This window comes from Eulemur rufifrons, chromosome 28 (assembly GCF_041146395.1).
Source record: "Eulemur rufifrons isolate Redbay chromosome 28, OSU_ERuf_1, whole genome shotgun sequence".
Classification (NCBI taxonomy): domain Eukaryota; kingdom Metazoa; phylum Chordata; class Mammalia; order Primates; family Lemuridae; genus Eulemur; species Eulemur rufifrons.
Window position 1 is genome coordinate 23,097,521 of NC_091010.1, and position 26,737 is coordinate 23,124,257.

Here is a 26,737-nt window from a genome sequence, read left to right on the forward strand (position 1 = left end):
GTGATGGTTGATTAAACAGCTTTTTAATTGTCTAGAAAAGCCTACCATATTTCCTTTTAGGAGGCACATTCTGGTAATCTGGGACACAGCATTACTACTCAGCTTTCTGTTAAGTTCTTTCCACGCACAGCTGACATCCTGTATTTCTTCTAGGCTTTCCAGAGTCATGGTCACAAACCCCTTAAGGAATAAGAGTCATATTATATTCGGAAAAAAATCAGTAGCAGCAGGACAATGAAGTTCTAACTCTATAGCCCTTCATGATTTAACTGTGTATTTCTTATAAGCCAACAGTATTACATGGTTACTAAAACAAGTTCTTTGAAACTATATTAATAGAAGACTAATATTCACAGATCATTAAAAATACTATTCTTTTATGTATTACTGTAAAGATATTTAATTATAACCATCATGCTCTAAGAGAGAATTTAACCAGAACACTGAAGAAATAACAAGGTAGTGAAGAATTAAGGAAATATTAAAGAAGTCAAAGTTAGCTTGGAATGTCAACTTACAAGACGACATGAACCTATTTAAACTTTTGAAGGACTATTCAGAAGCAAAATTACTTGTTCTGTAAAACTTCACTGACAGAAAAACAGGAGGCACGTATAGTGAGGCATTCATCTAACAAATATTTATTGAGTGCCCCCTATACATGTGCCAAAGACTCTACTAGGTGCTAAAGATACAGCAGTAAATAGTCTTTTCTCTCATGGAGGTTACATTCTATGGGGGGCTAAGGGGTTGGAAGACAGTAAACAAATAACCAAATACATAAAATGTCCGATAGTATTATAATAAGCATCATGAAGAGAAATAAAGCAGGGCTACGAATAGAGAGTGGAGGGAGTGTCTATGGCCATACCACTCTGAATGTGCCCCAACTCATCTGATCTTGAAAGCTAAGCAGAGTCGGGCCTAGCTAGTACTTGGATGGGAGAGGAGTAAGCTATTTTAGAGTGATCAGGGTGATACTTGAGCAGAGATCAGAATGAAGTGAAGGAGGAAGCCACATGGTTATTAGAGAAGAACATTCCTGACAATAAAATTAATTGCAAGGAGGAGTAGGTTTATGTTTGAGGAACACCAAGTAGGTTAGGGTGGCTGAAACAAGCACGGGAGAGTGATAAGATACAAGGTAGCAAAAGGAAGACCCTGTGGGACATTCATTCACTGTAGGACATTTGTGATAAAGACTTTGGATTTTAGTTTAACCCATAAAAGAAATTTCAAACCACTAAAACCGTGTTTCTAAGATACTTAATCAGGTTAGATGATCCATCTGCCAAAGAGGGATTCTTTCATTGGACAAAGGCTAGGATTAAATGACCTCTTAGGTATTTCTTAGCTCTAAAATTCTATCTTAATAACTTCTTAAGAAATATGTTTTCAATACTGTCTTAAGAAGTATTTGGTAGATTATTAGGGATAGGATATTTGCTTGTTGCTAAAGTATCACCGCATAGCTTGCTTACTAATTACAGAGAGTGGAATATACCATTACAATGGGAATACATGGCAGTTTCCATTTTAAACAAATGATCAAACTAAGCATTACTAACTAGTACTGGAACATTCTGATGTTATATGCCTCCTAATATGATGCAGTATGAGGTACATGATACTACCTATAAACTACTCTTACCAGAAACGTTTAACCTGAATATAAAATCAAGCTCTGACATTAAACTTCTAGTTTACAGGAAAGACTCTGGATAAAGGCAAAAGTTAAATGATGCATGAAGAAAGAAAATTCAGACAAATCCAGAAGGTAGGATATTCTACCAGACAGCTGACCTAGACCCTTCACAAAATCAATGTCATAAAAACTAAAAAAGATGGGAAAACAGTTCCAGACTAAGAGACGTAATAGCTGGCAGGCATGGTGGCTTATGCCTGTAATCTCAACTACTCAGGAGACTGAGATAGGAAGATGGCTTGAGGCTTGGAGTTCAAGACCAGCCTGGGCAACAGAGCAAGACCCCATCCTCCCCACCCCCACCAAATTTTTTTAATAAGCCAGGCATGGTGGCACATTCCTGTAGTCCCATCTACTTAGGAGGCTGAGACAGAGGGACCACTTGAGCCTAGGAGTTTGAGAAGACCAACATGGGTGATACAGTGAGAACTCACCTCAAAAAAACAAAAAAAAAAAAGAGTGACATAATAACCAAATGTAACATAAGAACCTTAACTGGATCCTGACTTTTATTTATATTTTTTATTTTTTTAAGAGACAGGGTCTCACTCTGTCACCCAGGCTGGAACACAGTGGCATGATCATACCTCACTGTAGCCTCAAACTCCTGGGGCTCAGATGATCCTCCTGCCTCAGCCTCCCTAGTATCAAGGACTATAGGCACATGCACCAACAAACTCAGCTAATTATTTTGTTTTTTGTAGAGACAGGGTCTTGCTATGTTGCCCAGGCTGGTCTTACAACTCCTGGCCCCAAGCGATCCTTGGGCCTCAGCCTCTGAAAGTACTGGGATTCCAGGTGTGAGCCACCACACCTGGCTGAATCCTGATTTTTAAAAAACATATATACACATAGGTAGGGGTGTGTGTGTGGATATATACACACATATATGTATATATACGTGTGTGTATAGAGAGAGAAAGAGGGAGAGAGAGAGAGTGACAGAGAAGAAACAAAGTTAGGCCCCAGAAGTCACTCCCAGTAAAATGCCATTTGGCTGAACTATTAGCACATGCCAGGTGGAAACTATCAAATGCCCCATTGCACTAATTTGTGCTACACCAAATAAGTTATATGCAAGTTAACCTACCTGGCCCTTTTTGTTCCCTCTTCTCTGCCAAATGGGCTGCCCAAAATTAGTCTGTCCTGTCATTATTCCAAAATCCTGCCAGCAGGCTCTCATCTTATAGATGTCCCCAGGACTAGGCTTGCTCGCTCTCTATACACCCACACATAAAAGAGGTCTTTTATTGATAGGTCCCCTCACCCTGGAGCTCCCCTCACTTTTACCTGAATAAGTAATAAATCTTTGAATTATCTGCAACCAGTGACTCTGGTATGGTATGTTTTGACATCTGGTACCAACCTGGCAATGGGCCAGGTCAGATGGTGTTACACACACCCCTCCACAAATACAGGCAGTCCTTACTTTGCATGCTACTGTGTTAACTCTGCAGAGTCTATTTCTCACTTTGCATGGTTCCATGGCAACTTATAAAATGAAGAATAGGTTCTGGTATGTAAGTTTCAGTTAACAAAGTTCTGTGCAAAGTGAAGATTTCCTATATTTCTTTCCAGATACACAGACATACATTTTTGGGATGAGGAAAAATCTGAATATGGACTAAATATTAGATAATGATATTGACTTATTAATTTTCATAGATGAGATTATGGTATTGTGATTATGTAGGAGAATATCCTTATTTTCAGAGGATGCATGTTGAAATATTTAGGGATGATATTATCTTTCAACTTACTTTCAAATGGTTTAGCAAAACAAAGTATACACATATAAAGATATAAAGCAAGAAGAAATCTATCAAACGGTTCCTAACACAAAGAAATGATACATGTTTGAGTTGGATATGTTAATTAGCCTAATCGGACCACTGCACACATTGTATGTATCAAAAGATCACCATGTACCCCATAAAGATGTACAATTGATACATGTCAATTAAAAAAAATTTAAATTAAAATAAAAAACAAATTTTCAAAAAGCTAAAAGAAGTGCTATAAAGCAAATATAGCACAATATTAACAGCTATTGAGTCTAGGTGGATGGTATATGGTTATTTATCCCACTATTCTTTCAATTTTTCCATAGGTTTAAAAATTTGGAAGAGGTGGCTGTCAAAAAAGTATTTATTGAGGGGTCAAGGAAAATAAGGAGACCAATTTCTCATACAGCAAGTTTTTTTCTGCACAGAAAGCACAGTATATTGAAGGAGTAAATGCAGTACTCAGTAATTCACTATACAATATCTACTACGGTTCAATTTTAACCTTTTCTCAACCACATGCAATTTTCTCACAGATTTCTACCTTATCAGAGGTGATTAAAGATCGTGGTTCAAAGTTCGATGCACCAGAAATGTGGGCTAATGCTGCAGCCAATGCATCCACTGCCCCTTTCTCTTCTATCAGTCTCTGAGCTGATGGTCGGAAAAAATCAACAGCAGCATAAGAAACAGAAGCCAGAGACCTGTGGTTTAAAAACAGTAAATTTTTTTGGTCAAGATACAGGGAAAAAATGAAACATAGAATGAATGGGAAAAGAAAGAGTAACATTTTCATATTTTAAAATAACTGCTGATAAAATTGGTGATTAAAACTTTCTGATATTTCAATTAGGAAAGCTTAAAGATGAATTGCCTAATACAAAAGAAAAAATTATTCAGCAAGATCAGAAAGCATACCTGATGGCATCCATGCTTTTAGATTTAACTAAATCCATTGTGGAAGGAACACCTACACGTTTAAAAGTAATTCCCTGAAAATAAAAGAATTACATTAAAGAAAAATGGAAGTCATTACAATGAATTCCTAAATTAATATAGTTTGTTGAATTTCCATTTCTAGGACTTAAAGATTTCCAAGCCCTAGCACATTAAAAGATCTGCTTTATTTCTAATAAATCATCATTTACAAACTTTGGAAAGAGAAAAAAATTTCGGACTACAGGCACGCGCTACCACACCTGCCTAATTTTTTCTATTTTTAGTAGAGACAGGTCTCATTCTTGCTCAGGCTGGTCTTGAACTCCTGACTTCAAGTGATCCTCCCGCCTCGGCCTCTCAGAGTGCTAGGATTACAGGTGTGAGCCACCATGCCCACCCAGCCTTACACCAAGACAATGTTACAGTCACCCATTTACAATGCTGGACTAAGAGGTACTGAAACCACAATGCACTTTTGATTTTAGGCTCAAGGGAAAAATGAGAAAGTCAGCTCTTCTGTCTTCACAATAACAGCTGTATTAAAAAAAAGTCTTGCAGCTAATATAAATTTAGATCTCCACATGCTTCACATCCAAATGCAGCTTAAACTGAGAAGTTATAAAGACCTACTTGTAAGAACAAATATAAAAAGAGTTAGCTCTTTCCTAAGGCACCATTTAGATAATAAGCCCAAAATAATTTAATTCTACTTACTGCTTTTTGTTCCACATATCTTAGTTGACCTCTTTCTCTTGGTTGATAAAAACATATACAAATCCCTGTGCGGCCAGCTCTACCTGTGCGTCCAGAGCGATGGATATAGGACTCAACATCCTAAAGATAATAGAGGTAAAACTTTAAAAAAAATATGGCAATTCCAGTCATTCCAGCGCCCAAATAGTAATGCTAATAATAATAATAACATTTTTATTTCAATCCTATTGCTCTTTTCAACATCTCAAAGAATTTACATGTGTGAATTTTGGGGTAAAGACCACATGATTTAAAAACTTTTGATCTACTTCATCTTAGGGTTCTTTATATGGCAACTTTTTGCAATTCCCTTACATGATTTTGTTGTTCCACACTCCAAATCCAAACAATAAAGTTAATCATTTCCAAAGATTCTGATCAATTTAACACACTAACAAAAAATGGCTAAGAGCAAGAAGAGATGACATACTTTTCACATCCCAAGCAATACCTTGTAAATAAAATGGAAATTTATAAAATTACTCTTATTTTCCCCAAATCAAATCCCATTTCATACCTGAGGAGGAGAACTTTGGATCACCAGGTCAACCTCAGGAATGTCCAAACCACGAGCAGCCACATTGGTTGCCACCAAAACTTTAAAACTACCTTCTCTGAAGCCTTTCAGTGTAATTTCTCTTTGTGATTGTGCAATGTCTCCATGTAAACACTGAGCATTCTATTTGGAAAAAAGGGGAAAAAATGAAGTATATAGCTCATACTTACAATTCACAGCACCCTAACACCAGTCCGTGCCTTTCTGTATTGTTTTTTAATCTTGTTTTTTGATAACTATAACAGTGCATACTTATTGTTATTAAAAAAAATCAAACATTACAGAAAATATTTAACACAAAATGTAAAGGCTTCCCTAATACCAGCCTCTTAGAAATAATTCACTGCTAACGAGGATATTCTGTCAGATTTTTTAAAAAATATACACATACACACACATTATCACAGTACTCACAAATATTACTATATACTATATAAGTTTATGTACTCATGTATAAAAATGGGGTCATACTATATAGGTACTGTTTTCTAACCTACTTTATAAATTTAGTATATTTTAGCTATTTATCCACATCTGTAGATGTAACTGTTTGTTTTTAAGAGAGAGTCTCGCTCTGTCGTCCCAGCAAGAATGCAATGGCATGATCATATCTCACTGAAACCTTAAACTCCTAGATTCAAGCTATCCTTCTGCCTCAGCCTCCCAAGTAGCTGGGACTGCAGGCATGTGCTACCACACCTGGCTAATTTTTTCTATTTTTGGTAGAGACGGGGTCTTGCTTCTGTTCAGGCTGGTCTCGAACTCCTGACCGCAAGCAATCCTCCCGCCTCAGCTTTCCAGAGTGCTAGGATTACAGGTGTGAGCCACCATGCCTGGCTTTTTTTTTTTTTTTTTTTAAATAGGGTCTCACTCTGTCATCTGGGCTAGAGTGCCATGGCATCATCATAGCTCACTGCAACCTCAAACTCCTGGGCTCAAACTATCCTCCTGCCTCAGCCTCCCAAGTAGCTGAAACTACAGGCACATGCCACCACGTCCAGCTAATTTTTCTGGTTTTTTTGTAGAGACAGGGTATCGCTCTTGCTCAGGCTGGTCTCAAACTCCGCCTCAAGCAATCCTCCCAGCTGGGCCTTCCAAAGTGCTAGGATTACTGGTATAGAAGAATATGAACTTTATCCTGAGGACAATATAGAACAACTGAATGACTGTAAGCAGAAAAATACTATGAACATATTTACATTGTAAAAGGAATACTCCGGCTACAATGTATAGACTACATTAGAAAAGGACAAGATAAGGCAGGGGCACCTTGGCTCAGGCCCATAATCCCAGCACTCTGGGAGGCCAAGGCAGCAGGATCCCTTGAGGTCAGGAGTTCGAGACCAGCCTGAGCAAGAGAGAGATCCAGTCTCTACTAGATAGAAAAAATTAGTCAGGCATGGTGGCACGTCCCTGTAGTCCCAGCTACTCAGGAGGCTGAGGCAGGAGGATCACTTGAGTCCAGGAGTTTGAAGTTGTGAGCTAGGCTGATACCACGGCACTCTAGCCCAGGCAACAGAGGAAGACTCTGTCTCACAAAAAAAAAAAAAAAAAAAAGAAAGAAAAGAGAAAGAAAAGGGAGGTCAAGATAAAAGCTAGGGCAGGCATGGGGAACCTGCGGCCTTAAGGCCACATGTGGTCTTCTAGGTCCTTAGGTATGGCCTTTTGACTGCATTCAAATTTTACAGAACAAAACGTTTCATTTTTAATACATTTTTGTTTATCTTTTATATTTTTATTTTTTTAATGAACATATTTAAAATACCAAAGAATAAAGTAAGTTTCAATGAAATAATCCTCCCAGATTGGCACAATTACAACATACAGCATCAATTAGCCTTCAACCTAACAGTACAACTTCATGTAATACTTCAAAAGGAAAATATATATTATACAATCACTTTGGATGAATCAACTGCTGACTTTGAGCAGGTTTTATACTTCATTCGGGTCATAACAGAACATTTTTCTTTGCTATGAAGAGTTACTCGCTTTGGGCACTCTTGGAAACAGAACACAGGGAATAGATACCTTCAATAACTTTCAAGATAAATGTCCTGAAGTTGGACTGAATTTGGTAAATTTAGTGAGTGCATGTACAGATGGTGCACCTTCCATGACAGGAAAACATGAAGGGTTTATTGCACAGATAAAAAAACTATTAACAGATCCTGATGCTCTTCTTTCTTTTCATTGTTATCTTGCGTCAGCAAAATATCTGTGCTGAAGCTACTATTTTAAGTGACACTTTGCAACAAGTTATAAGTATGGTTAACAATATTTGTGCAAATGCAACATAGCATCGTCAGTTTCATAACATGCTGAAGTTGAACAATGAGGTATTCGGTGTGGATTTGCCATATCATTCTAAAGTGTGCTGGCTATCACAGGGACAGGTGTTGCCAAAATTTTATCTCTGTGAGAACAGATAGTTAAATTTTATGAAGAACAAAATCAGCAATGTGAATTATTGGAAGAAGATTTCTATAGGAATGCCACATTTCTGTGTGATATGTCAAATCAAAATGACTTGAATATTTCTTTGAAAGGTAAAATTGGGTCTATATATGATATGTGGCAAAAAATCCATGCATTTCAAGAAAAGCTATTTTTTCAAAACACTTCTTCAAAAGGAAATTTCCGATGAACATTTTCCCCAGTTAGGAAAGGTCACTGATAAACAGGATGATATATGAAAATCATTTGAAGAATATGCAGCTGTTATAGACCTATTAATTGGACAACACAATTCACTGACTTTGAGAATCATGACATCACACTCAAATTAGCATTTCAGCCTCACATAATTGATACCACCAAAGCATCTAAAGAACTACAGATGGAACTGATTGAGCTCTCAGTAGATGACATTTTAAAGTCATTGTCTGATGCTAAAAAAGATCCAACTGAAATACGGAAAAATGCAGAATACCCACGCCTTTGGCAACATGCCCAAAAAATGCTTTCTTGCTTTTCAACCACTTATTGCTGTGAATCTACATTCTCCTACCTAACCCAAATCAAGATGCCCTTAAGGTCACAAATGACTGATACCTATCTACAGGATCAACTGAAACTATAGATGTCCATGCTGTGACCAAATATTCAAATGCTTTCCAACAAAAAGCAGACAAAACAAAGTCATTAAAAGTAACTTTAAATTTAAATAGTTTTCATTTTTTGAAATTAAGTACACAGTAGTTAGATTTTTACAAAATAATGTACATTTTTAAGTATATCTAATTGAAGTTTCTTGAATGCAGCCTTATTTGATTACAGCTAAATTAATGCAGCCTTCCAACATGAAAAGGTTCCCCACTCATGAGCTAAGGAGACCCAGTAAGCAGGCTGGTGTAGAAAGTCAGAAGAGAGGGGAGTGGGGGCGGAGGGAGTCAGAAAAGATATCGACGGCCTAAACAAGGTAGTGGCAATGATGATCTATTTACTCAACAATATTTAGTGACCTATAGCATGTCAGACACTAGGGATAAAATGGTCAACATAAATAAGAATGCCTCTGTCCTCATGGTCTTTATACTCTGGTTGGGGAGACTGAAATTAATCAAATAATTAAGCTTGCAAATAAATTTAGTAAGGAAGTGTAACGGATGATGCATGGGTCTAAGCAGCAATGAACATCTGTAAGAGGACATCCTGACCCAGTTTTGGGCAAGAAAGGATTCCCTAAAGAGTGATGCTTTGGCCTAAGATCTGAAAGATGAGTAGGAGTCACTAGGCAAGGCAACGATAAATTCAAGAGCCCTGTGGTGAGATCAAGGATAGCATGTATGGGGAGAGGTCAGAACTATTCATTGATGAAATTGAGAGGACCTGAATGGGATGGAAATGAGGTGGAAAGGAAAGGGATATATTATACATGATTCCCAGATTTTGAGCTTCTGCAACTGAAGTAGGAAATAAATGGACCATTTTAAACCCTAGGAAATACAATCAAAAAATACTCTGTAGTTAACTGGATGGCAAGTGGTGAGGAATAAAAGGCAAGGGTACATGGCCGGGCGCGGTGGCTCACGCCTGTAATCCTAGCACTCTGGGAGGCCGAGGTGGGCGGATCGTTTGAGCTCAGGAGTTCGAGACCAGCCTGAGCAAGAGCGAGACCCCATCTCTACTAAAAATAGAAAGAATTATATGGACAGCTAAAAATATATATAGAAAAAATTAGCCGGGCATGGTGGCGCATGCCTGTAGTCCCAGCTACTCGGGAGGCTGAGGCAGGAGGATCGCTTGAGCCCAGGAGTTTGAGGTTGCTGTGAGCTAGGCTGACGCCACGGCACTCACTCTAGCCTGGGCAACAAAGTGAGACTCTGTCTCAAAAAAAAAAAAAAAGGCAAGGGTACATAAATTTCTGGCTCAGCCCATGGATAGATGTATTATTCAACACTAGGGAATGAATGGTGGAGACAGAGTAGGTATAGGAGTGTAAAAAAGGATGAATTTAGTTTTAGGAACATAATGGGTTGGTGTCTACGGTTAGAAGGATAAACACAATCTAGTATTCTGGAGGCAGATCTAAGTGGGAAAAAGACTTGAGCATCATCAGCATATTCAGAATGACTAGAGCTACACAAGTGATGAGATACATGTATCTGTATATACATAGCTATACTTCTATATTCCTATACATATTGACAGCTTGCTTTAAGAAAAGCACCATGCTAACTGCTTTAAATAATTTACAATTTTAACAGTATACATCTTAAAACTGTAAAAAAAAAAAAAAAAGTAATGTTTAATATCACTTAAAAAGAAGAAACACAGGCACAGAAATATGAAGTGATGTCTACAGCTATACCACCCTAAACACATCTGATCTCATCTGATCTTGGAAGCTAAGGAGGGTTGGGTTTGGTTACTACTTAGATTAGAGAAATATGAAGTGACTTGCCCAAGGTTACACAGGAAGTAAGTAACACAACTGGGATTTAAACTCCAACCTGACCTTAAAATCTGTGCTATTAATCACTATCCTTTTTTTGTTTCCAGGAGAAATATATAGGGTATAAATCAGAACTGTGAGGAATGCTTTAAAGCATAGACAAGAATACAAAAAGACCTATGCAGAAACTGGAAAAGGTTAGCCAAAGAAGAAAAAAAACTTGTGTCGTTATCAGGCTGGGCGCGGTGGCTCATGCCTGTAATCCTAGCACTCTGGAAGGCCGACGCAGGCAGATGGTTTGAGCTCAGGAGTTCGAGACCAGCCTGAGCAAGAGTGAGACCCCGTCTCTACTAAAAAGAGAAAGAAATTATATGGACAGCTAAAAATATATATAGAAAAAATTAGCTGGGCATGGTGGCGCATGTCTGTAGTCCCAGCTACTCAGGAGGCTGAGACAGTAGGATTGCTTGAGCCCAGGAGTTTGAGGCTGCTGTGAGCTAAGCTGATGCCACGGCACTCTAGCCCAGCCAACAGAGCGAGACTCTGTCTCAAAAAATAAAAATAAAAAAAAAAGAAAAAAGAAAACTTGTGTCGTCATCATAGAACCCAAGTTGAAAGGAGTATTTCAGGAGAGAAAACATTACCTTATTTTTTTAAAAAAGTTATAAGCAAACATATTTTTTTTATTTCTTATTTTTTTAGAGACAAGATCTTGTTCTGTCACTCAGGCTAGAGTATAATGCTGTGATCAGAGCTCATTGTAACCTTGAATTCCTGGGCTCAAGCGATTCTCCTGCCTCAGCCTCCTGAGTAGCTGGAACTACAGGCACATGCCACTACAGCCAGCTAATTTCTTATTTTTCGTCGAGACAGAGTCTCACTATGCCTGAGCTGGTTTCAAACTCCTGGCCCCAAGGGATCCTCTAGCCGCAGCCTCCCAAGAGTGCTGGGATTACAGCTGTGAGCCATCATGTCCGGCCAAGCAAACATACTTTAAATAAGTTGGATAGTTTTTCATAGTGAATTTTTCAAACTCATCTTTTTTTTTTTTTTTTTTTTTTTTTTGAGACAAGGTCTTGCTCTGTCACCCAGGCAAGAGTGCAGTGGTGTCATCATAGCTCACTGCAACATCAAACTCCTAGGCTCAAGCAATCCTCCTGCCTCAGCCTCCTGAGTAGCTGGGACTACAGGTACATGCAATCACGCCTCACTAATGTTTGTATTTTTAGTAGAGACAGGGTCTCATTCTTGTGCAGGCTGGTCTTGAACTTCCAGGCTCCAGTGATCCTTCCACCTCGACTTCCCAGAGTGCTATGATTATAGGCGTGAGCCACTGCACCAGGCCTTCAAATTCACTTTTTAAAAATTCAGTGCAACACAAATTTTTTACTTGACAATTAGTCCTAAAAGGAACATACTACATTCATGATATCAGTGATGGTTTATTTGTCTCCAACTTTTGAATAAAATTTTTTCCAAAAGTTAGTGTGCGTATGTGTGTGTATGAGTGAGCGTGAGACAGAGAGAAAAGAGAGAGAGAGATGGAGAGAGACAGAGATCTTATTTAAAATTTAGAAGGCACATTCCTGAGGAAATCAAGTAAAACTTGACCTTAAAAGTTAAATTAAAATTTAAAAATAAAAATACAGAAACTATTCAGATTCTCTGGTTAGTCCATAAAAATCCTGTATCAGTCATAATGAGATGTTACAACTTTCTACCTAAATAACAAACATCACCCAGCAGAGGAGAAATTCCATTATTCCCAACCACAGAAACTGATTATTATCTACTGAAAGGGGAATTCTCCCCCAGCTTTTGCAGCAACATTAATTCCTCCCTCTGTGATAAAGCTTCTCCAACACAGCTGCTACTGAGTGTAAAGTAATAAAAGGAAGGGTAAATCAACTACCCTCCAACTCTTTCATTCTTTAGCATCTGTTTATACTGGACATTTTCTTTCTTTCTTTCTTTTCTTTTTTTTTTTTTGAGACAGAGTCTCGCTCTGTTGCCTGGGCTAGAGTGAGTGCCGTGGCGTCAGCCTAGCTCACAGCAACCTCAAACTCCTGGGCTCAAGCAATCCTTCTGCCTCAGCCTCCCAAGTAGCTGGGACTACAGGCATGCGCCACCATGCCTGGCTAATTTTTTCTATATATATTTTTAGTTGGCCAGCTAATTTCTTTCTATTTTTAGTAGAGACGGGGTCTTGCTCTTGCTCAGGATGGTCTCAAACTCCTGAGCTCAAACAATCCGCTCTCCTCGGCCTCCCAGAGTACTAGGATTACAGGCATGAGCCACCGCGCCCGGCCTATACTGGACATTTTAAGTATCAAAGCTTATGCTACACGATTAGTTAAAATGACACTGGGGTAGATGGTGACAGCATAGTCTTTGAATCCCCAGTTCCCACATAAGAACATAGGGCATAACATGGATAACAAAATTTAAAATCCACAAACAACATATATGACAAATAAATGACAAGGTATTTTCATGATTTCTAAAACATGAGCAGGTAGATAAGGATAAGACCTGTATGTATGTGGTAGGAATGTGCTAGTCCTAAGTACAGATGCTTCCTGGAAAACATATTCTCAAATTGTTGAGAATAACAGCTAAAACTGGTGGATTTTTAGACACTCAAGGGTGATTATGAGGAGCCAGAGGAAAGGTGTGCAGGGACTGGAGCAGGCTGGGCCCTATATAAACTTTCAAAAGTAACAGCCAATGCTCCCATTCCTGGACAAAGCCCCATACTGAAGAGAAACTGCTGGGCCTAGAATCTAAACTAAGGATGCCAAGGATAACAGGATCAAAGAAAAGAAAAGATCCAGATAAAAGTGAAGGAGGACACAGCTGGAGTTCAGAAAGTAGGAGATCTTTTTTAAAAAAGTTTTATTGAGATATAATTTACAGACTACATTTTTAAACACTAACAAAAGTAAAAGAAGCAGCAGCTCTAGAGCAGTGAAGCTAGAAAACTAGATGCTTCCCCATCTAAAGTTCAAAAATATTAATTTCATCTAAAAATGAACAACAGAAAAGATCACAGCCTACTGTCATAGAAAGTAATTAGGAAGGGGAAAAAAAGAACAAGAAGTAGGATAACATCCCTGAAAATAATTGAAGTGATCTAGAAAAGCGTGGCCACAAAAGTGTAGCATTATATTTCTGAATGAACTAAAAGAAATTGTTCAAATGCTAATAAGAACAAAAATCAGAATAAGGAAAACTACCATATGAAGTGAAATAAATGACTCAGTAAAGAAGAAGAGGCCAAGCACAGTGGCTCACGCCTGTAATCCTAGCACTTGGGGAGACTGAGGAGGGAGGATCGCTTGAAGCCAGGAGTTCGAGACCAGCCTGAGCAACACAGCAAGACCTTGCCTCTACAAAAAACAGAAAAATTAGCTGGGCATGGTGGTGCATACCTGTAATCCCAGCTACTCAGGAGGCTGAGGCAGGAGCTTGAGACCAGGAGTTTGAGGTTTGCAGTGAGCTATGATGACACGACTGCACTCTACCCCAAAGAAAAGAGCAAGACCCTATCTCAAAAAAAAAAAAAAAAGAAAGAAAGAAAGAAAAGATAAAACCTTTTCACAGATGACTACTATACTAGAAGGAATACAAGATAGTATATACACAACAGAAGCCTTCAAAATAGGAAATTTTGAGCCGGGTGCAGTAGCACATGCCTTTAGTCCCAGCTACGTGGGAAGCAGGAGGATTGCTTGAGCCCAGGAGTTCAAGGCTACAGTGAGCTATGATTGCACCTGTGAATAGCCACTGCATTGTAGCCTAGGCAACACAGCAAGACCCTGTCTCTTAAAAAAAAAAAGGAAATTTTGAAAATTGCAATAAAGAGGAAAAAGGTTTGCGATAGAGTGACAAAGGAGAGTAGAAAAGGAGAGCCAACATATGCATAACAAGAGTCCTTAAAGAAAAAAACCAAAGCAATTAAACAACCCAAATACTAAAAATTATAATTCAAAAAATTTTTAAAATTACATCTGAAACTACAGATTGAAAGTGTAAACCTAAACTTTTGTACCCCCATAATAAGCTGAAATTTAAAAAAAAAAAGTGCACATTGTATACCCAGAAAAACTGACAAAGAACGTCACCAAAATATATTCTAGTAAAACTACTGATTTTTAAAGAAAGTCACTTATAAGCAAAAAAATTTTTCAAGAAAATCACTTATGAGGGGAAAAAAATCAGACTGGCATTTGACTTTTCATAGCAATGATTTATTCCAAAAACAGTGAAATAATATATTTATTTACCATACTGAAGGAAAGAAAAATGTGAACCAAGATTTTTCTTTTTTTTTTCTTTTTTAAAGAAACAGGGTCTCACTCTGTCACCCAGGCTGGAGTGCAGTGGCATGATCATAGCTCATGGCTTCCTCAAACTCCTGTGGTCAAGGGATTCTCCTGTCTCAGCCTCCTGAGCAGGTAGGACTTTAGGCATGCACCACCAAGCCTGGCTAGAAACAGGGTATCACTATGTTGCCCAGGTTGATCTTGAATTCTTGGCCTCCCAGAGTGCTGGGATTACAGGCATGAGCCACCATGTTTCCCGGCCTGTGAACCAAGAATTTTATATACAGCCAAAATAATTTTCAGGTATAAAGTCACAAACAAACAATTATCAATGGCAATATGCTTCCATAAGCCCCTTCTCAGGAATCTACTAGGTAACAAGTCATAGACAAGAAAAATGATTGGAAAGACATTGACATAAAGACTGATGGTGTTATCAGTAGATATAAGCATCACAAAAAGTAAAAGAACTATATAATACCTTCTGCTGCAAGTACACCATTATGAATCAGTTTTGCCATAAACAAATAATCAAACTTGAATATTCAGGAAATACAGAAGACAGAAGAACATGTTAAATGATATCATGCAGAAGCAATACTCTGTATTTATGGAAACTTAGTTTCTTAAACAATAATAAAAAGAGCTACCAAAAAAAACAAAGGAGAAATCCATATATTAAAAGAGACAAGAAAATCACATGATGTAAGAATCTTATTTGGATCCAGATTCAACAAAACAAATAAAAGAAAAAAGCATTTATAAGACAATTGAGGATTTGAATACTAATTGATACCTAAGAATATTAATTACTATTAATTTTTTAGATGTGATAACAGTATTATGGGGTTTCTTTTTAAATTCTTTTCTTTTGGAGATACAATATTCAAATATTTATGGACATAATATGGTATCTACGGTTTCCATCAAAACAATTCTGAAGGAGGAAGTAGGTGGGCATACACATAAAATAAGGTAATTATTAAAGCTAGAGGATGAATACATAGGGGTTCATTACATTATTCTGTCAACTTTTGCACGTTTAAAATTTTCTACTATAAAATGTTTTTTAAAAAAAGAAAAAAGACACATGGATTTACTATTCTGATTCATTCATTCAATAAATATTTGTAATTAGTTTTATTACACAATTTACTATTACCCTCCCTTACAAACAGAAATTCATTTTGTTTTTGTTTTTGAGTCAGGGTTTCATTCTGTTGCCCAGGCTGCAGTATAGTGGCCCAATCATAGTTCACTGTAGCCTCTAACTCCTGGGACTCAAGCAATCCTCCTACAGTTTCCCAAATAGCTAAGACTACAGGTACTTGCCACCACACCCAGCTTTTTTTTTTTTTTTTTTTAATTGGTAGAGATGGAGTCTCACCATGTTGCCAGGCTGGTCTCGAACTCCTGGCCTCAAGAGATCCTAGTTACCTTGGCCTCCCAAAGTGCTGGAATTACAGGCATGAGCCACCACACCTGGCCTAGAAACTCACTTTGTCAACCTTTGTATTTTCCAGATCACATTTTCAAAGACTTAAAATAATTTTGACAAAAAGTGATAGAATCCTATTCTGACTTAATAAGTCATAAGACGCTGGCTGTAACTTCTTTGTCAATTAGACCCAATTTTGAGAATGACTATCAAATTTGGTCCACAAAGGACAGTATGATTTTTGTTCGGTGATTCACCCCCATAATCTCAATTAGAGAAAGCATTAGAAAAGACTTACCTGTTTTATGTGTGGATTCATGGCCATTTCAGTTACATTCTTCTTGGTCTCGCAGAAAATAATAGCCCTCCCTTCAGACCCACTGTAGACTTGAAGGACATCTCCAATAACTGCTGGCCTCTGAGACCAATGACACTGGATTGCCAAATGCTTTGAGGAAAGAAAATGTCAAATATCTGCTTCATTAAAATGATTTAAGAAGATTTCTCTTGTACATTTTTTCTATCAGGTCAAGAATTAGCCTTCCTGGGAGACTTATACAAAGACTCTCCTCAACTCCATTTAAAAACAATATACAAATGACCATCAAATAGGTGAAAGGATAAACAAATCATAGTATGTTCAAATAACAGAATACTATCTAGCAATAAAGAAACCAACTACTGATACACAAAAAAAATGGATGAATCTCAAAATATATGCCCAGTGAATAAAGTCTTAGAGCAAAAGAGTAAGTGTAGTGTGATTCCATTTATATGAAGTTCTAAAATAGGGAAAACTAATGTATAGTGAGAGAAAAATCAAAACGACGATTATCTCCAGATGGGGGAAAATGACTGGGGAGGAGCATGGGTTGGTGGTAATATTCGCTGCCTTGATAAGGGTTTGAGTTAAAAACACACGTATGAACTTTCAAAACTAGGCAAATGTACACTTAAAATTTTGCATTTCATTGTATGTAATTTTTTTTTTTTTGAGACAAAGTCACCCAGGCTGGAGTGCAGTGGTACCATCATAGCTCACTGAAGCCTGGGACCCCTTGGCTCAAGCAATCCTCCTGCCTCAGCCTCCCAAATAGCTGGGACTATAGGCACACACCACCACATAAGACTGACTTTTTAAAATTTTTTTGTAGAAACAGGGTCTCACTATGTTGCTCAGGCTGGTCTTGAACTCCTGGGCTCAAGTGATGCTCCTGCCTAGGCCACCCAAAGTGCTAGGATTTACAGGTGTGAGCCACCACACCTGGCCTCACTATACATAAATCTTATCTTAAAGAATTGTAAATATTATATGGATGAACCTCAAAAACATGCTAAGTGAAAGAAGCCAGAAACAAAGTCACATATTATATGATTACATTTACAGTCACGCGTTGCTTAACGACAGCAGTATGTTCTGACAAACGCATGGTTAGGTGATTTTGTCATTGCGTGATCAGAGAGTGTACTTACACAAACCACCTAGATGGTATAGCCTATTACACACCTAGGCTATATGGTATGGCCTATTGCTCCTAGACTACAAATGTGTACAGCATGTTACTGTACTGAATATGTAGGCAACTGTAACACAATGGTAAGTATTTGTGTATCTAAATGTATCTAAACATAGAAAAGATACAGTAAAAATATGGTATAAAAGATAAAAAATAGTACACCTGTATAGGACAGCTCCATTATAATCTTATGGGACCACCGTCGTATATGCGGTCCATCGTTGACCAAAACATCGTTATGCGGCGCATGACTGTATATGAAATATCCAGACAGGCATATCCATAGAGACAGAAAGCAGATTGGTGGTTGACGGGGCTAAAGAAAGGAGGGAATGGGGAGTAACTGCTTAATGGTTATGGGGTTTCCTTTTGGGATGAAGAAAATGTTTTGAAACTAGATAGAAGTGATGGTTGTACTGTAAATGTACTAGGTGACACTGAATTGTATACTTTAAAATGGTTGGTATTAGTTATATGAATTTTGCCTCAATAAAAAAATTGTAAATATTGCGCTCTAAAGATGTGCATGCTAAAATACTTACGGGGAAGTATACTCATTTCTGCAATTTGAAATGAGTCAAAAAATAAGATGGATATAGGGATGGATAGACATGTAATAAAGGAAATACAGTAAAACGTAATGTAGAATGCAAATGACAGTGAACACTGTAAAATTCTTCCAACCTGTGTGTTTGAAAAGTTTTACTATAAAATGTTGGGAAAAACTTATATTGTATATTTTAAATCTGTGCATTTTAACATACACCTCAATAAAATTGTTTTTAAAATAACTGTAACATATATTAATTACAGAATACCTGAAAAGCAGAGAAAAGCACAAAGAAAACTAAGAATCACTTATACCACCTACAACAAAGTCTTGCTTCTTCCCCACCTCAAAAAAAAAAAACCCCAAAAAACCTGAAACTGATCAGCCCACAATCTAACTAACCATCAACTCAAAGGAAAATGAAGGCATAGCAACATGTCAAGTAACACCACAGGGATGCAAATAAGCAAAATTGAGACTATGGAAAACTTGTAAGACAAATAATGAGTTTTTTCAACAAAAAATTGCAAAGAAAAATAACTTGTAGATTAAAAAATATGTAAGACACATATCAAACAGTTGAAACGTAAGGATCTTATTTGGATCCAGAGTTAAAAAACTTTTTTTTTAAAAAAAACAAAAAGGCAGCTAGGGTAATGTGCACACTAGATATTTAATGATATTAAAGAATTATTGTTTTTCTTCTACTGTGATAATGACTGTGGTTGTTTTTTTAAAAGAGCCTTTATCATTTAAAAAATATAGACAATTAAATGAAGATGAAATGATGACTGGGATTGCTTCAAATGCAGGGGTGAAGAATGTATTAGGGTATAGAAAAGATCACTATTAAAGCCTGGTGATGGGTACATCATGTTCCTTATACTACTCAATTTTTGTATAGATTTGAAAATGTCCTCAATAACTTTTTTTCCCACTGATACATTTTACACCCTTAGTGTAAAACTTTCAACCATTACAAAATATACAAAGCTTCCTTTGACCATTCTGCACTGCAACAGTCCCCTTTTCTAGAAGTAATCATTATTTGATGTTTATTTTTCCAGCCTATTTTTGCACGTTTACATAAATACATAAAGAATCCAATTAGCATTATTTGTATAATTCTTTAAATAGTGTGATTTTGTACATATCATTCTGCAATTTGGTTTTTATCACTCACTGTTAATTCATTCTTTTTAAACACTACATTGTATTCTATAGATAATACTATTGTTCACTTACCCTATTTTTTCCTACATACACACATCTATGAAATGGAAAAGTGACGTATATGGTACATACCTGTCATAAATACTACAAATATTACCTTTAATTTTTTTTGGACATACTATTAGTTTGATTTTCATGAAGTCAAAATTATCAGCCTTTTCCCTTATGGATTCTTCTTCTGACTTCTGTTTAGAAAAGAGTTCCCTTTCCTGAGATCAAATAACTACTCACTTGCATCTGCTTTAGCTTATTTTATGGCTTAATTTTTAAATCTTTCAGAAATTTTTTTTTGGTGTAGGATATGGGATAAGGATCTTCTTTCCCTAAGCTTTAACAAATTATCCCAGCATTATTCTTTTCTAGTCAATATGAATCACCTTCTTTATTGCATTCTAAATACAAGTCTTTCTTTGAGCTGCTTTAAATAAATAAATAAATACTTTAAGTCTATCTCTATGGCTGCTTGTGTGTCTACTATTAGGATGTGCCTGTTGACATACCATTTTTTCCCTATTTATTCTATTCTGCTCTTCAGTCTCAGACTATAGAAACATACATAGTTATCTTATCGACTAAGAGCAGAAAAGAGAGATTAGGCCTGAATAGGTACCCAAAGCTTAAGTTTAGCTTCAACAAATTCCAAAAGTAAATACCAACTAAAAGCTAAAATCTATCATGCTGGAAAGCTACTTACTTCCACAGTAGTTGCAGCCTTTTGAGTCATTTTTCCAACAAGGTCAACCTGTTCATATCTGGATTTCATGTATTTTTTTGCAACTTTGTATACCCACTGTGGGCAAGTTGCAGAAAAAAGTAAAGTCTGAGGATTGTCTTCAGAATCTTAAATAAACAAAAAGAATTCAAATGTTTTCTTAATATCCCATGATGTAGCCAGCTCTTAAAAATCCCCCCAAGCTTCAAAGAAATAATGAAAAATTTAAAACTTGGGGTGAATTTTTAACATACAGACTTCATTGCAATTATTGAAACTTTAAACTTTCAAAACTAGGGGACAATATGAAGAGAACTGAACCCGGAAGGAAGGTGAGAATTTAAGGAGGAACAATGAACAAAGAAATCAATAAAATGAGTTAGTAAATCTAAATATTCACTATAAAAAATCATATACGGAAGAAAACATAGAAAGCTAACAAAATAGTTAAAAGTATGCTATAGTACTTTCTTTTTCAGTGAGAGAACAGATACTAAATAACTTTAGTTTTATTAGAATACCAGGGGACAATGTTATGTAAATTATGAAATAAAAAACTCATACATTTTTAAGAACAAAGAATAATTGCTAATGTGCTTATTTTGAATTAGGATATACCAGTTTTGTAGGATTCGTGAATAATATCTTCAACTTGTTCAGCAAAACCCAAATCTAACATCTGATCCACTTCATCAAGCACAACATGGCGCAGTTTAGAAAGATCCAATCGGCCACTCTGCAGATGATCTTTGATACGACCAGGGGTCCCAACCAAGATGTCAATACCATTTCGAATATGATTAACTGGAGAGGAGAGAAATGCCAATAAAACATAAAAATCAAATAGATACTTTCACATTATTTCTTTAGACTTAAGTAGCAAATACATCTTTGCATTACTGTCATACATATTTACTCACTTTGGCTTTGATATGACGTTCCACCATAAAAACACGCCACGCTGAGTTTCCTTGTTATATCTTTGAAGTCTTTGGCTACTTGGTTTGCCAATTCCCTTGTTGGAGCCAAAACAAGTACCTGAGCAAGAGGTTTAAAAATCAAAAAAGATACTTTTCTAAAGACTTATGTAAATTCAAACTGAGAAGACTTTTTTAAGGAGCATTTAAACTAGGAGTCTCAATATTAATGTCTTAAGTATTTAAAGTCAGTACAAATAACAACAAGAACAATAGTTCATATTTATTACATTCTCCCTTACTTCCTTCAGGTCTCTTCAAAAGTCACTTTCTCAGTCAGGTTCCCTAGCCTCTTCATATCACCCCTTTTTACTGTTTCTACTCGGCACTTATACCACCTAAGATATTTATACTTTACTTATTGGCTGATTATCTATCTCACCCCCTAAAATGTAAGCTACACCAAAGCAAGGACTTATGTCAGGTTGGGTTACTGTATTCCTTACACTTCAAACAGTGCCTGGTACAGAAGAGAAACTCAAAAATACCTGTTAAACGAATGAATGAATGTTCACCATGTGCCAGGCACTAATGCTTTACAAGAATTATCTAATTTTATTCTTACAAAAACCCTATGGGGCAGCACTATCATCTCAATTTTATAGATGAGGAACTTATGTCTTAGAGAAGTTAAAAGTCTTACCCAAGATCAAACAACTAGAAGTGTTGGAGCTGGACTCACCAGTAACATTTTTCTAGCACAAAAGCTTTTGAAGGAACTGTTGAGACTGTGTCCTATCTCTATTACTTGCAGTCTTTCCTAATTTCACCCAAGAAATACAACTCTCCAAAAAACATTTATCCTGTAAGCCAACAGAGCCAACCTGATTTGGGATAGCTGACCTAAGACCATTCTGATTTAATTATATTTATATATGCGAATTTGCTTTTATATCACTTAGGAGTCTTTCAAAGAACAAACTACTCTCATTTAATTATATTTATATATGTGAATTTGCTTTTATATTGTAATACCACTTAGCAGTCTTTCAAAGAACAAACTACTTTCAGTCACACACCTGTTCAAATTATGACGCCGATTTTTTCTTCTTCACTTTTACAAATCTTAAAGTTTGCACAGCTTCTAAAAAGGTCAAATTTTAGGCTAAAATTTTACTAGTCTCCTTTGTTAGCTGATTTCACTATTTATAAATTAAAACAGATCTCCAGTACCCCAATAATATAGAAACTAGCAATATAATTTCCGTAATACTCTTAAGAAGCCAACCAGTAAAATAAATGATACTGAACCAAATAAATTAACCTGTTTTTAGAAAATTCATTTGTTTAAAAAGTAAAGCTCAGGACTGAAAAAAGAGAAGAAAAGGGTCACTAAATATATTAACCCTAAATACTACTATATTAAGACCTGCTAGCTTCATAATACAAAGTTATCAAAGACACCTATGGATTTATACATGTTACATTCATATGCAATAACTATTTCACTTTAGCTTTACTTGAAATTTCTTTCTCTGAAAATCAATATATTTTTGCTTTATGCCACAGGGCTGACTTTTCTACCTTTGAGCTTAGGTACTTGAGCTTTGAATGAGTATAATTCTTTGTTTCCCTTTCCATTAATGTTTAAAGCTTTTACTCCCTATAGTGATTACCTTTGGTGAGCGGCTTTTTTTAATTGTTTCTTGATTTCTTTGGAGTCTTTCAATCAAGGGGATGGCAAAAGAGAATGTCTTTCCTGTTCCTGTCCGTGCTTGAGCTATTAAATCTTTTCCTTCATATACAGGACCAAAGGTCTTAACTTGAATGGGAAAGAGATATGTTACCCCTCGACCTGTAAAATGAGATTTCATTAAAATATTTCCTTAAAACTAGCATTAGGAAAAAACATACTCATCTAAAAATGACAATACTGATTCCTCAATGTCTGCCTAAAGATACACCATCTAGTGACATTTACAGTTATTCCTACCGCAAACAGGAATTATTAAAAAACTGGACTGAGTACAGTGGCTAATGCCTATAATCCCACCATCTTGGGAGGCCAAAGTTGGAGGATCACTTGGGGCCAGGAGTTCTAGACCAGCCTGGGCAACATAGCAAGACCCCATCTCTACAAAAAAATAGAAAAATTAGCCAGGCATGATGGCATGTGCCTGTAGTCCCAGCTACTTGGGAGGCTGAGGCAAGAGGATCACTTGAGCCCAGGAATTTGAGATTACAGTGAGCTATGACTGGGCCACTGCATTTTAGCCTGGGTGACAGAGTGAGAACCTGTCTCAAAAAAAAAATTACAAAAAAAATTGGTCTTAAGCACGGTGCTGTGGCTCACGCCTGTAATCCTAGCACTCGGGATGTTGGGATGTTGAGGTAGGAGGATCGCTTGAGGTCAGGAGTTCGAGACCAGTCTGAGCAAGGGCAAGACCCCACTTCTACAAAAAATAGAAAAATTAGCTAAGCATGGTGGCACACACCTGCAGTTCCAGCACACCTGTAGTCCCAGCTACTCAGGAGACTGAGGCAGGAGGATTCCTTGAGCCCAGGAGTGGGAGGTTGCAGTGAGCTACGATGATACCACTGCATTCTCACCTGGGCGACAGAGTGAGACTCTGTCTCAGAAAAAAAGCTGGTCTAAACTTTTGGCAAATACATATAATTCTTTTTTTTTTTTTTTTTTGAGACAGAGTCTCGCTTTGTTGCCCGGGCTATAGTGAGTGCCGTGGCGTCAGCCTAGCTCACAGCAACCTCAAACTCCTGGGCTTAAGCAATCCTACTGCCTCAGCCTCCCGGGCAGCTGGGACTACAGGCATGTGCCACCATGCCCGGCTAATTTTTTCTATATATATTTTAGTTGGCCAGATAATTTCTTTCTATTTTTAGTAGAGACGGGGTCTCGCTGTTGGTCAGGCTGGTCTCGAACTTCTGACCTTGAGCAATCCACCCGCCTCGGCCTCCCAGAGTGCTAGGATTACAGGCGTGAGCCACCACGCCCGGCAATACATATAATTCTTAAGGCTAAAAACAGCAGAATACTAAAAAAGAAGATGTAGAAATAACTGCAAGTAAGAAACTGCTATTTCTCTATGCTTTTTATATTCTCTTTTTGGTCAAAAGAGGCATGAGAGTTCTACAAAATCTATTAAATTTTCAATTACATGTCCATTAAGATTCACAGTACCTTTCAGAAGCTTTATAGTTTCTTCAGAAATAGGAAAATTGGAGAAGGCTCCCTCTTTCTGTTCACGTGTTAGGGTCTGTCAAAATGAAAGCAAAGTTTTAAATAATACAGTTTATATTCAACTCTTCCTTGTTTACCATTTTTAATTTTAATAAACAAATTAACTTTCGTTAGTACTTACAAAAATTGTATAGATTAACTCAAAAGGAAAATTAGTGGGAAATTCTTTTAATTTCAAATAAGTATCCCTTTAAATAGCAAGCTTACCTAATACATTTTCCCATAGTAAATTTTTTGTTTTGTTTTGTTTTTTGAGACAGAGTCTTGCTCTGCTGCCCAGGCTAGAGTACCGTGGCGTCAGCCTAGCTCACAGCAACCTCAAATTCCCAGGCTCAAGCAATCCTTCTGCCTCAGCCTCCCGAGTAGCTGGGACTACAGGCATGTGCCACCACACCCGGCTAATTTTTTCTATATATAATTTTAGTTGTCCAGACAATTTCTTTCTATTTTTAGTAGAGACACGGTCTTTCTCTTGCTCAGGCTGGTCTCAAACTCCTGACCTTGAGTGATCCTGCCTCCCAGAGTGCTAGGATTACAGGCGTGAGCCACCGCGCCCGGCCTCCCAAAGTAAATTTTTAAATGTTTAACTCACCCATAAAACTCCCTTAAGAAATACATCTACTGTATAAATTTATACCTCCATTTGACTAAGATATTATAAAAGTTATTTAATAATATTATAATAATTATATAGATAATATTAATTATAAAGATTAACATAAGCCTCTAAACTAAGCTAAATTACATAACGAGGAAAGTATACTTTTTCAAAAAATGAAAGTTAAAAATTTATTCTATGGCTTTAAAAAGCTTTTTTTTTTTTTTAGGTCACTAACATAGGGGAAAGTTCCTGTAAACTTAAAGACTTCCCTAACATATACTCAAGTTATCATGATGTTATCATTTAACATTTATTGAAAACTTTGTGTACTAGTCAATGTGTATACAGAACAAAGACATTATATCTACCCAGTAAACTTTATTACTCATGTGTTTAAAGAAAGTAGTTTCAGAACCACACACAACAGCTATTTTCAAACTGGGAACCAGATAAAAGAAATAATTTCAAATTCAAATTGTAAGCCATTTAAACAAACCTCAACGCTGTTATCTTTTTAAGATTAAAAGAAAAAAATTATTACAAAAATAATACATTTTCATTGTAGAAATTTTAGAAACCACAAACACAAACAAATTAAAAAAGTTGGCCGGGCGCGGTGGCTCACGCCTGTAATCCTAGCACTCTGGGAGGCCGAGGCGGGTGGATTGCTCAAGGTCAGGAGTTCGAGACCAGCCTGAGCGAGACCCCGTCTCTACTAAAAATAGAAAGACATTATATGGACAACTAAAAATCTATATAGAAAAAATTAGCCGGGCATGGTGGCGCATGCCTGTAGTCCCAGCTACTCGGGAGGCTGAGGCAGTAGGATCGCTTAAGCCGAGGAGTCTGAGGTTGCTGTGAGCTAAGCTGACGCCACGGCACTCACTCTAGCCTGGGCAACAAAGTGAGACTCTGTCTCAAAAAAAAAAAAAAAAAAAAAAAAAAAAAGTTATCTATTATATAATCCACTCAGCTAAAGCCACACATGAAACATACCCCTCTAATCCTTACTCTATCCACACAAAAAATTTTTCAACAGAAATAAGATCATAGTGTATACACTGTTTTATAACCTCCTTTTTAAACAAAATAGACGGAATATCTTTCTAACATTTTGGTATATCCCTTGGGATAGCTGTATTCTATTGTATAGATAGCATACCTTATTAAACTAATTGCCTACTATCAGACATTTAGAATGTTTAAATTTTTTGCTATTATCAACAATATTACTGTGATAAGAATACTTATTCATAAAGCTCTGCATACTTCCTGATTATCTCCGTAGGATAAATTCCTAGAAATAGAATTCCTGAAATCTAATACGATCTAAACAAAATAATAAAGTTAAACCTATTATGATACAGAACATTGGACCAGGCAAAATCCCAACAGAGCAAGCAGCAACCTATACATTCTACTACTAGCAATACAGATTTATAGGGCCTCATTTAGCTCAAATAACATAGGCACTTTCTGACAAATAACAAACTCCTACAAACAAAAAACACCACATTATCGGGTGAGAATTCAGTATCTTTTCCCAAAGCT

The 26,737-nt window shown here is 36.8% G+C and overlaps 1 protein-coding gene across 1 annotated transcript in view; it reads right to left on the reverse strand.

Moving 5' to 3' along the window:
- DDX50 (DExD-box helicase 50) overlaps positions 1-26,737 on the reverse strand; it is a 36,606-nt gene that overhangs the window by 4,520 nt on the left and 5,349 nt on the right. Inside the window, exons 3-13 of the mRNA XM_069459956.1 lie at positions 24,526-24,601; positions 23,003-23,181; positions 21,330-21,447; positions 21,028-21,213; positions 20,392-20,537; positions 16,696-16,845; positions 5,699-5,860; positions 5,143-5,262; positions 4,408-4,481; positions 4,034-4,193; positions 46-180 (exon numbers count right to left, since the gene is read on the reverse strand). Of these exons, the coding sequence (XP_069316057.1) occupies positions 46-180; positions 4,034-4,193; positions 4,408-4,481; positions 5,143-5,262; positions 5,699-5,860; positions 16,696-16,845; positions 20,392-20,537; positions 21,028-21,213; positions 21,330-21,447; positions 23,003-23,181; positions 24,526-24,601 (1,506 nt within the window). The remainder of the gene's footprint in view (positions 1-45; positions 181-4,033; positions 4,194-4,407; positions 4,482-5,142; positions 5,263-5,698; positions 5,861-16,695; positions 16,846-20,391; positions 20,538-21,027; positions 21,214-21,329; positions 21,448-23,002; positions 23,182-24,525; positions 24,602-26,737) is intronic.